The sequence below is a fragment of the Poromitra crassiceps genome (assembly GCF_964638095.1).
Source record: "Poromitra crassiceps genome assembly, chromosome: 2".
NCBI lineage: Eukaryota > Metazoa > Chordata > Actinopteri > Beryciformes > Melamphaidae > Poromitra > Poromitra crassiceps.
Genome location: NC_139624.1, coordinates 84,333,954 through 84,346,671, shown reverse-complemented (window position 1 = coordinate 84,346,671; position 12,718 = coordinate 84,333,954). Strand labels below are relative to the sequence as shown.

At 40.3% G+C, this 12,718-nt stretch overlaps 1 protein-coding gene across 1 annotated transcript; it reads right to left on the bottom strand.

Annotated features, from left to right (window-relative positions):
• Positions 1-330: 330 nt before the first annotated feature.
• Positions 331-12,718, bottom strand: LOC310772400 (Golgi reassembly-stacking protein 2-like). The gene is made up of 9 exons (XM_083632201.1): positions 12,555-12,718; positions 11,968-12,048; positions 11,314-11,517; positions 10,731-10,820; positions 10,488-10,618; positions 9,007-9,151; positions 8,517-8,634; positions 8,300-8,422; positions 331-2,192 (listed from the first exon to the last, which is right to left on the bottom strand). Exons 1-9 carry the CDS (start codon positions 12,618-12,620, stop codon positions 1,924-1,926), a joined length of 1,227 nt encoding a protein of 408 aa, XP_083488327.1. The 5' UTR covers positions 12,621-12,718; the 3' UTR covers positions 331-1,923.

Here is a 12,718-nt window from a genome sequence, read left to right as displayed (position 1 = left end):
AAGGAGGTCACAAAGCAACCAACTCAGTTTTTGTATTTTGACAGTTGCTAGAAGAGATGTGGCTTTGTTGGGTCAGCATTACATTTGAAAATGTTTGCATTCAGGAATGAAAATATGACACTGGAGATTGAGAACATTTTTGGACGCAAGCTGCAATGGCAGAAAAACTGTGAAGTGTTTGGAGTATATGTGGATCTATGATGAGGTGTATGCTGACATCTGCTGTCTCAAAGCATGAACTTACTATGAGTAACTGATTTTGACATAAGCAGAAAACAAGTATTGTGTTTGGTATTTTAATTCAAAACTGTTAATGTATGTGCTCTCAACACACAACACAGTAGTACCACTCTGTATTTCTCCATTGCATAAAATACATAAAACATTACAATTTTGCATTGTAACTATGTAAACACTTAATCAAAATAAAAGAATCAAGTAGAATATGCTGTGGATATGTTTATCCTTAGTAGCCCCTTTTATATAAATGATAAATTATTAATTATCTTATCTGGTATACCATTTAAATAAAATATCTTTGAAGCGAAGAAGCATAACATTAAAACAGTTAGATAGCTGCATCAAACAAGATGTAGACAAATTAATTTATCCAGTGTTCACAACCTGCTGCCTACTTTTACCAAACATAGTCTTGTTATAAGAAAGTAGGATAATCATAATTAGTGTTACTTCAATGAGATATAAGGCAAAATACATCTAGCTGAAAATCAAAGGCTTGAATGGTGATTTAGATCAAGCATTCTCCATACATAGCTCAGTGTCTCAAACTCGCTGAGAATTATTAAAGGGACAATCCACACTAAATCCAAATTAATGTCATTCCTGTGATCTTGTGCAGTTACATTTCATGCCTTCTGGTGACAAGCCCACTTCTGTAGGATCTAGGCTTCCACCATGTAAACAAGCAGCTCTCTCCGTAAGCTACTGTAGAAACGAAACAGCTGTGACACGTATCTGTGATGACATCCAGAAGCACTTTCTGGAGTTTCCTCAATAAATTGGAGACCAACTTTGTTGGCTTAAGCAATCTTTGCACGTTTACACGTAAATTGTTGCAGTGCCCACAGTTTGAAACCAGAACATGCGCTTATATTCCTGGAAACTTTCCCTGGGTACTATGACAATTTTGACAAAGTCAGTAACTCATCATAAATGAAGTATTCTTTCTATGACTTCACAAATTACAGCATTAACAGTCATACTTTTAGCTTGGAGAGAGCACCAACAAAAGCTAATTCTGTTTTTTAGGGTGGACTTTCCCTTTATCCTGCAATAAACACAGACTAAGGCTTTTACAAGCAAGATAACAGGACCTGCATAAATCACTTTATCCAACATTATGTCACCTGATCAGAAAGGGAAATCCTATAAAAACACAAACCCTCGATACCAAAATATATATATAAAAAAATGACCTTGTTGAACTGTATAGTTCAAACAATACAGTTTGTATTAAAATGGTGGTTGTGATGGTAAGAGCAACAAATGCCCTGAAAATTATTCCGCTTTGGCTTTTTGGGGCAAACTCAGATGAAATGTTAAATTTAACGGCAACTAAGGCTCAGAATATGGAGACAATAGTGTCCCTCGTGTCTGATGTGGAAACGTACGGTATGCCTCAAGTTAATTACAGAGTACATTCATATCCTACTAATCATCTGACTAGCACTCATTAGTCAACATAAGATTTTACTGAGATGTGCAAATTAGGATGCAGCAATGGCAACCCTTTATAAATAAAACTCTTGGAAATCCAAAAGAATTCCAGTGATGCAACTTACAATCATAAGAGAAGCTTTCTGCAGTATACTGTAGCTCTATATCTCCTCTAGTGCAGGTCAGTTTTAACAAGTAATGTTTATGAGTTAAGAGTATTACTCCTACTCTGATACAGCCGTCATCTTATTTGTCTAACGCAGTTGTCTCCTGCGTCTCTTCTTCCATGTGGCCGGGGCTTGAGGGTTTGAGATCCATACCTTGCACCATTGGGGTACTACTGTCACCCAGGTTGTCGTTGGTGACATCAGGGCCAACAATGTCAACTGTGCCCTCACTGCTGGGAGCAGCATCGGTGATCAGGTCTATTATATGTCCCTTCTCCACTTCCTGGACACCTGATTCTTCCTCCTCCTCTGGTGGTGAAGGCATTCTTTGACCAACAGATGAGTTATCTGGAAGAAATAAATACAGTTAAAAGGGAGATTTCACTCTAGGAAACCACAGTCATGTCCAATGTGTTCCAGGAGTCATTTTCTGTTGAAAGGTTAGTTGTAATTTACTTCTTTGGTATATTAAATTTCCATCAATCTGCCTCATCTTACTTGTACTGCAGTTAATGATTTCCAACATTTCCCAAAATGTGTTTTAATGACCCCCAGAGAACAGGCCTGAACATATATGCAGTATGTGTACGTGGAGAGATTCATAGTGATATCGATAGTGATGACATGATAGCTAGAGAGCAAGTTTTTCTAGGTGAGAAAAAGCAAGAGCCACGCCCCTTACTCAAAATGCAACATGTCTTGTCGCTGCATTGCATTCTGGTCTATTGAAGCTACTGTTGGTGGGGGAATTGGCGAAATGATGAGTCTAGAAACAAGCCCTTGCTTTTTGATTCTGAGGGACTGACCCCAAAACCTGACATTAACCATAGATGTTTTAGGTTGTTAACACATTGAGTGCCACAGCGCTTCAGTAAAATTGTCTGGAGCCTGTGCCAGATTCACTTCCATTCAGTTGAAAACAGCTATAGATTTTTTTCTATTAGGGCTATATGGACAGGGCTGGACTCTAATTAAACATTGGACACTCCTGCTTCTTTCAAAGAAGAAATTTTGTTTCTAGACAGTTCCATTATGAAATGACAGCCTCTGAAAGAAGAGCACTTTCAAGGGTTTTCTGCTGTCTTTTTTTACTTTTCAAGATAAAGTCACTTTTATGAATACTTTTTGCACTCTAATTTCAAGCACATTCACTGACTCTAGCTAATATTTTCTGATGTAGTGACATGGTGTAGTTCTGTGCAGCCTGCGTGCCCCACCCCCCTCTCCCCCCCTCTCCCCCCCTGAGCTGCAAACTCCTCCCCACACGCACACAGTCTATTTTCGCAGCCTCCGTTTTTGCCCCGGGCGGATCCCAGCGCGACAAGGAAATGGCAAACGGGACTGAAGGAAAAGGTTTGGCTGTTCGGCGTCGGGTGCTGCCTTTCTGGCAGGGAATCGTGTGGAGAAACTATATGCGGACAGATAGACAGAGGCAGAGGAGCTCAGTTGTGGGCGCGGATCGCAGCCAACTGTCAGCTGCAGACAGAGCAATCTATATGGCTCTGGCTGCAGCATGCATCGGTGTCTCTTTGATCACGGCTTTCTCCTGCACAAAGTAAAGGATCTAGCGCCAAGGTTTTAGGGTGGCGCAGCTCCCGTGTAGATTTTTAAGGTGGCGCCGTGTGATCCCTTGAAGGGATTCATGCTCACTGGCTGGGTACGACCTTAAACAGCAGAATTATGGAATAATATGAATTATGATTTTAGGACGTCCACAGACGTCCTTGGCACTTCTCGTTACTTTTTTTTAGGACGTCCACAGACGTCCTTGGCACTCAATGTGTTAAACATATTTTCTGCTATTAAATTCAATAGTAGCTGCATTGCAAATATTACGACGACTAGTTATTAACAAGAAAAATATGCCAAACAACAAAATGGGTCCAAACATGCAAGGTAAGTGTTTTAGGGTGGATGTGTCCTTCAAAGTGGGGTGGCATTAAAACATGGAATTACTCAGATCACATGTATGTGTCAATTCTACTTACCCATTAGATCACATGTCATTTGTCGATTCTACTTAACCAAGCTAAACTGATCACATGTCATGTGTCAATTCTACTTAACCAAGCTAAACTGATCACATGTCATGTGTCAATTCTACTTAACCAAGCTAAACTGATCACATGTCATGTGTTGATTCTACTTAACCAAGCTAAACAGATCCCGTGTCATGTGTTGATTCTACTTACCTAAGCTAGACTGATCACATGTCATGTGTTGATTCTACTTACCTAAGCTAGACTGATCACATGTCATGTGTTGATTCTACTTACCTAAGCTAGACTGATCACACGTCATGTGTTGATTCTACTTACCTAAGCTAGACTGATCACATGTCATGTGTTGTTACTACTAACCTAAGCTAAACTGATCACGTCGTGTTGATTCTACTTACCCAAGCTAAACAGATCCCGTGTCATGTGTTGATTCTACTTACCTAAGCTAGACTGATCACATGTCATGTGTTGATTCTACTTACCTAAGCTAGACTGATCACATGTCATGTGTTGATTCTACTTACCTAAGCTAGACTGATCACACGTCATGTGTTGATTCTACTTACCTAAGCTAGACTGATCACATGTCATGTGTTGTTACTACTAACCTAAGCTAAACTGATCACGTCGTGTTGATTCTACTTACCCAAGCTAAACTGATCACATGTCATGTGTTGATTCTACTTAACCAAGCTAAACTGATCACATGTCATGTGTTGATTCTACTTACCTAAGCTAAACTGATGACGTCATGTGTCGATTCTACTTACCCAAGCTAAACAGATCCCGTGTCATGTGTTGATTCTACTTACCTAAGCTAGACTGATCACATGTCATGTGTTGATTCTACTTACCTAAGCTAAACTGATCACATGCCATGTGTTGATTCTACTTACCTAACCTAAACTGATCACGTCATGTGTTGATTCTACTTACCTAAGCTAAACTGATCACATGTCGTGTTGATTCTACTTACCCAAGCTAAACTGATCACATGTCATGTGTTGATTCTACTTAACCAAGCTAAACTGATCACATGTCATGTTGATTCTACTTACCTAAGCTAAACTGATCACATGTCATGTGTTGATTCTACTTAACCAAGCTAAACTGATCACATGTCATGTTGATTCTACTTACCTAAGCTAAACTGATCACGTCATGTGTTGATTCTACTTAACCAAGCTAAACTGATCACGTCATGTGTTGATTCTACTTACCCAAGCTAAACTGATCACATGTCATGTGTCAATTCTACTTAACCAAGCTAAACTGATCACATGTCATGTGTCAATTCTACTTACCCAAGCTAAACTGATCACATGTCGTGTTGATTCTACTTACCCAAGCTAAACTGATCACGTTGTGTTGATTCTACTTAACCAAGCTAAACTGATCACGTTGTGTTGATTCTACTTACCCAAGCTAAACTGATCACATGTCATGTGTTGATTCTACTTAACCAAGCTAAACTGATCACATGTCGTGTGTCGATTCTACTTAACCAAGCTAAACTGATCACATGTCATGTGTTGATTCTACTTAACCAAGCTAAACTGATCACATGTCGTGTGTCGATTCTACTTAACCAAGCTAAACTGATCACATGTCGTGTGTTGATTCTACTTACCCAAGCTAAACTGATCACATGTCATGTGTTGATTCTACTTAACCAAGCTAAACTGATCACATGTTGTGTTGATTCTACTTACCCAAGCTAAACTGATCACATGTCATGTGTTGATTCTACTTACCCAAGCTAAACTGATCACATGTCATGTGTTGATTCTACTTACCCAAGCTAAACTGATCACATGTCATGTGTTGATTCTACTTAACCAAGCTAAACTGATCACACGTCATGTGTTGATTCTACTTACCCAAGCTAAACTGATCACGTTGTGTTGATTCTACTTAACCAAGCTAAACTGATCACACGTCATGTGTTGATTCTACTTAACCAAGCTAAACTGATCACACGTCATGTGTTGATTCTACTTACCCAAGCTAAACTGATCACATGTCATGTGTTGATTCTACTTAACCAAGCTAAACTGATCACATGTCATGTGTTGATTCTACTTACCCAAGCTAAACTGATCACACGTCATGTGTTGATTCTACTTAACCAAGCTAAACTGATCACATGTCGTGTTGATTCTACTTAACCAAGCTAAACTGATCACACGTCATGTGTTGATTCTACTTAACCAAGCTAAACTGATCACACGTCATGTGTTGATTCTACTTAACCAAGCTAAACTGATCACATGTCATGTGTTGATTCTACTTACCCAAGCTAAACTGATCACATGTCATGTGTTGATTCTACTTAACCAAGCTAAACTGATCACACGTCATGTGTTGATTCTACTTACCCAAGCTAAACTGATCACATGTCATGTGTTGATTCTACTTAACCAAGCTAAACTGATCACATGTCATGTGTTGATTCTACTTACCCAAGCTAAACTGATCACACGTCATGTGTTGATTCTACTTACCCAAGCTAAACTGATCACATGTCATGTGTTGATTCTACTTAACCAAGCTAAACTGAGCCCTGTACTACGAAACTAGTTTAACAGATCCGCGATAAGTCCCTTTGATCTGGTTTGACTGAACAGGATCAAAGCTATCTAGTTAACTGATACTACGACGCTGGTTTTTTACTAGGTAAGTGGACCTGGGATCTGCCTGTGCACGCGCACGTTTTTCGCTCGTGCACAGGCGCGCGTCCACGCGAAAGAGGTGCACTAGCCAATCACATTATGAACAGCTGAGTTTATCCACGCCCACACCCATTTCCACACCCATTTCCTCGTTCAATGAAGCGCAGTGCATGATCAGAGTTTTAGCGGATATTTAATGTATCCGCGATTTAATGTCAGAATGAAAATCCGCGTTGGATAGTCTGCTGAAGGGCTGTCTAAAGCAGCAGCTTGTATTCACATCAGTCATTTGATTTACTTTGATCAGCGATTTCTGTCTGATACAGCTTTGTGCGAGTGTAAATGTACATTAAATGTGTAATCTCAGTCTATAAATTTCCACAATCTGTAAGCCTATTTAGACCATAGATTTAGAAAGCATGCTCAATGAATAATGATCTCTATCACTCATTATGTGTGTAGTTGCACTGATCGAATAATTCATATATAGGCTATAATAATGATATCCTAATATAAAAGAGAAAACTGCTGGACTGAATTGAGACGATGCGGGCATACTTTTCATTGATAAAAACTAGCCTATTTTTGCTCATATATTGGCATACAGCCTACAGGACACAGTTCCAGCTGAAACATGCAAGAAGCCTGCATATTTAGTATTGGGGCTATCCCATATTTATCCCATATCTATATTATATGTATAGGCTTTTCTGGCATGTAGGAGAATATCACCCTCACTCCATTTGAGGCTTCGTTCACGATATGCGCTGCGGTGATTAATAGTGATCATATTTCTCCACGCATCGTTGAGCTGTTAAGACATAAAGTGGTAAGTAGGCTTAATTTAATTATGTAACCTACAGAGCCACGAATGTTTTTCTTATTCTATTCTCAGTTGACTGCAATCTATTTTTCACATGGCGATCTTATATGAATCCTGAGTGACTCCAGAGAGCCGATTATATGGGTCTGTCATGGATTTTGATCTTATCCTCTGAAGCTAACCTGGTCGGGACCAGGTTAGCTTTGCAGCGTCAGTTGCCATGGTGATTGAAAGTTAACTTGCTTTGTAGTACGGCTAAACCAGGTTTAAACTCAAACTTACTCGGATAAGGCATTAAACTAGCTTCGTAGTACAGGCTGCTGATCACATGTCATGTGTTGATTCTACTTACCTAAGCTAAACTGATCACATGTTGTGTTGATTCTACTTACCCAAGCTAAACTGATCACGTCATGTGTTGATTCTACTTACCCAAGCTAAACTGATCACGTCATGTGTTGATTCTACTTACCCAAGCTAAACTGATCACACGTCATGTGTTGATTCTACTTACCCAAGCTAAACTGATCACGTCATGTGTTGATTCTACTTAACCAAGCTAAACTGATCACATGTTGTGTTGATTCTACTTACCCAAGCTAAACTGATCACATGTTGTGTTGATTCTACTTACCCAAGCTAAACTGATCACATGTCATGTGTTGATTCTACTTACCCAAGCTAAACTGATCACATGTTGTGTTGATTCTACTTACCCAAGCTAAACTGATCACATGTTGTGTTGATTCTACTTACCCAAGCTAAACTGATCACATGTCATGTGTTGATTCTACTTAACCAAGCTAAACTGATCACATGTTGTGTTGATTCTACTTACCCAAGCTAAACTGATCACATGTTGTGTTGATTCTACTTACCCAAGCTAAACTGATCACATGTTGTGTTGATTCTACTTACCCAAGCTAAACTGATCACATGTCATGTGTTGATTCTACTTACCTAAGCTAAACTGATCAGAAGAGTCATCTCCATAATGAACAAACATGGAGCTGTTGCCCATGTCATTGCTGGAGACCATATCTGACAGGTCTGGAGTCATTGCCTCAGGTATGTTGGAGATATCTGACATTCACAAAGAACAAAATGTCCTTTTTGAGTTATTTGTCTTCTAAAACATATTTAAACATTCCTGCACCTTAGAAACACTTCTGGTTACCTAGGTCCGTAACAGTCTGTATGGATGAGGTTAAGCACATGTCCTGCACAGCTTGTTCCATTTGATTCAGACCCAATTCACTTGCATCACAAGGGCTTGATGCATCTAGTGAAGGCACCTAAAGGAGAGATAATGTGTGTTTCAGACTAATCACACACACACACAATCTTAACAGAAATATCAGCCCGAAAATATTAAAAACATGTACATACAGTATCTGATTGAACCAATAGTCATCATCATTTGAAAAAACGATATGACGACCTGTATGCACATGAAATGTGCACCTATGTGCAGTGAATATGCCACTGTCTCTGACTTGTCTTATCATTCTACTGCCTTATTGCTTGTTGTGTCTCTTGTTGTTTTTGCACTCATATGCCCTGTTATATTTGTACTATGTTGTAAACGGAGTTCACAGCACAAGAATTTCACACGTGATACTTGTACTACGGAGTGACAATAAAAATCTTGAATCTTGAATCTGTACCTCAGTGTGGTCATTTGCAGGAAGCTTTTGACGAGTGTCAAGTTGAGTCACAGTGGATTGAAGATTGCTTTCACTGTGGGCGTTAGGCTGAAGTGGATGAGTTGGGATCCTGTGCAAGTAGCCATAGCCAATACCGCAGCCTAAGCTAAAATAAAACACAAAGAGGACAAGCTGATCCCATACATATGTTTGTTGTCTACATGTCTTGCATTGAACATTTTTTATATGTTTAGGTTTCAGCAATATCAAACAGGTCTACCTCAATTAATTAATCAATCAATCTGTATTAACAATGAATGGTATTAGGGGTGTCAACGGTTACAAAAATGTCTAAAGGTGTACATAGGACCTTCTGCCAGCGTGTAACCGGTTAACCGTTGTTGTTTTTTGACTGCATTTGCGCTATATAACCACTAGGGGGCACTGTCGCCATTCAAATACCTCAAATACCAAATACCTAATATAGTTGGTACCAGGTGGGGTGGGCAACTTTTTTTTCCCAGAGGGCCATACTGACTTACATAAAGTAAGTGAAGAGCCACACATTGGACATCATACCTACCAACACTCTTGATTTTTGCGTAAAATTGTAATTTCTCGTTAATCTCCCGATATAATAGTGATACAAATCCAATGGCTGTGGCAGATGAGATTAACCTAATTCTGCCTTTTATAGCGTTTTTGAGGGTTGTTTTGTTTTTCTTTGGGGACGTTGGGGGCCGGATTGAGATGGTCCAGGAGCCAGGGCCGGCCCTGGGGACACATTTTGCCCATGTATGGGTAGATCATGGATTCATGTGGTTTTAACGACTGCGCCGAACGCTAGTTTTTCACAGAGACTGCACCTTTTCTCTGCCTGAGGAAATGTACCCTCGATGGTAAGGAAGCAGCATTAGATACAGCAGCACTTGGATACAAGTGGCTAACGTTAGCTCCATTCATTTTCACTACAACGTTAGCAAGTAAATTACGTTACATAACAGCTACATTATCATCTTCAGCGAATCCCAGCTGCTGAGCAATCTGAAGCCATATATTGTCCTTCATTGCATTGTTGAAGTAGGCTAGTCCTCGCAGTGTTCGTCATACAAAATTGGATGTTGAGAAACCAAATTGATGAGCCAAGGCTTCCCCCATTTTAGCAGCAAGCTACGCAAGCTCATGGAGGTATGACAGCTGTAAACAAAGGATTTCATTGGTCAAATGTATTTCTCCTGTGTGTGAACACTTTAGTGTAACGTTAAAGTTATCATCTGTAGCTTACAGGCAGCATTATCACCTCTAAACAGTTTATTTTTTATGAGAAATTAATGATTGCGAGTCCATAACACAGTAAAATCATTGTCAATACCTTATTTAAAAGGGGGGGGGGGGAGAAAGACGTGTACTCGGCTATTGATTTTTCTAAACGGATATGATTTAGTATCCGGTTATCCGTGTACACGGTGACACCCCTAAATGGTATGTTGGAGAATCCCTACCTTCCCTCCCCTCCCCACGCTCCATTGGGAGTCACCACCACCTCTCTGCATTGGTCACTCTGTGTGTTGTACACCAGGAGCTTCAGAGGTTTCCCCTCATTAGCTTCAACCAAAGAAAAGAAATCCTCTGACTGCATGGGTTACACAAAAAGAAACACAAAATTAAGATGTTGTATTCATATATGCCTATGTTCTTATTTGATCTTATTTATATTCAGAGAAAAAAAAAACATGGAAACTTACATCTTGCATGACCTGGTCAGCTCCCACAATGAAGTCATGGTGTGCCTGCAGGCCAGCCAATGCTGCAGGAGAATGTGCTTCTTCTACATCCTGACAGGGGAAAGAGGGTTATTGCAACATGTCATGCTCAAAGCCACTACCTGCATTAAACAGAATGATCATAATAACAGCCCTACACTGCAGTCACAAGACAGTAAGTGGTAGCACAATTGCTCAATTGCACATATACGACAAATGAGCGCGCAAAGCGCACGATATTTCTAGTTGTGAATAACAGGTGAACCAGTAAAAATGTTGAGTATTGACCAATACACAGGATTTGATGTTGTAATCCTTTGTGCCATAATCGAAGGTGAGCCACCACAAATCTTCAGGAGAGGATGATTACCAGAGAAATTCCCAGTTGATCCTAATGATTTGGAAAAGGTCTTGCCTCTGCAGTCAGATTATATGAGAGATACCTGTATGTACAGTATGTATGTATGTATGTATGTATGTATGTACATTATGTATGTATATGAGTATTTTGTATGGAGTTAGGTGCAAGGTTCTCTGCCATACAAGAGAGAATGGCTTGACTTACCAAGACATGCCAGATGTTCTCATTGGCTCCTTCAAAGCTGCAGAAACGGACACTAGCACCCAGCAGGCCCTGACCACCCCACATGTTACTGGGAGTGACCTCCAATTCCCTCACCCGCTGGGTTTTGGTGTTGTACACCTCCAGTTTGACTGGTTTCTCCACATTGGCTTTTAGAAGGTCTTTCAGGAGGTCACTCTCTTTATTCTGGGGAAAGAGGGAAATATGGACTATCCCAATTCCGAAAGCTCTGGTGTAGATAACCAATTTTCATTTAAAAGAATGTGACACTGTTGCTTCTAACCCCGAAACAAGGGGAGCCAGAACATTCTCCATCACTGTCACACAGAAAGCCTCTGGGTCCTGAAGATGGTACTAGGCTACAGGAGACTGACTAAAGTTAGTATGGCATCCCCCACACATCTCCCTGTCCTACTAAAAGGCATTGAGATCTAGAGACAGCTCTTCAGAACTTCCTTTGTGATTATATTTCCAAATGTTTTCAGCACAAGTGATGTTAGGCTACTGGCCTAAAATGTTATAACACATTGGGATTCATATTCTTGGCTACAGTGACACCTGTGGGTATCTTTACTTTCTGAAGTGGGTATATCTTGTCAATGTCATTCTTAACTAACCCCATGAGAGTGTACTCACAAGTCGGGTATTTCCTATTGAGAGGATGAAGTCAAAGAAGGGTTCCAAACAAGCCCTCTGAGCAGGGGAGCCTTCTTGAACCTAATGTGGAACACACACACACATCTGAGTTTTGCTGATCTGACAGACAGGCTACACTACTACGCTACAGTCGCCGCCGTGTGTCAACTCAAGGCATTGCAGTGGGCATTGGGTATCGTCTCTCCTCTTCGCCTCTGTGCATTGCAGAGCTAGTATCGGATGTCACTCACATGGTAATATAACGCAGCTAGTTAACACGTTCAAAGTTGGTACGAGTAACTTAAACGCTAGTTACTAGCTAAACAAACAAAAACTTGTTGGTTAAACGTGTAGCGTTAACCTATAGCTAAGCTAACGCTAGTTTGGATACGTGCCAAATGCCACCTCATCATAGGAGTAGGTTAACGCTAGTTGACCATAGGAGTTGCTAAATTACAGGGATAACCTGAGTAACCAGCTATTGTGTTTCTGTTAGCGACAACGTTTTCATTCTGTTATGACTATGTCAGTGGGTAATTTGCTCCATACGGTTAGTTAGCAGTGCAACCTTGCCCTTCCCAACGTACCCCATGGACATGGTATCCACTATTGGTTCCCCCGTCTGACAAAAACGAACTCTGCGGCAACCCCATTGCCTTCGACTATTACTATTGTTGAGTAACACCAACTAAAATGTCACTGAGGTAGAATAAATGTCATTACTAAGCAGCTGATTTTAGCTAACGCTAGC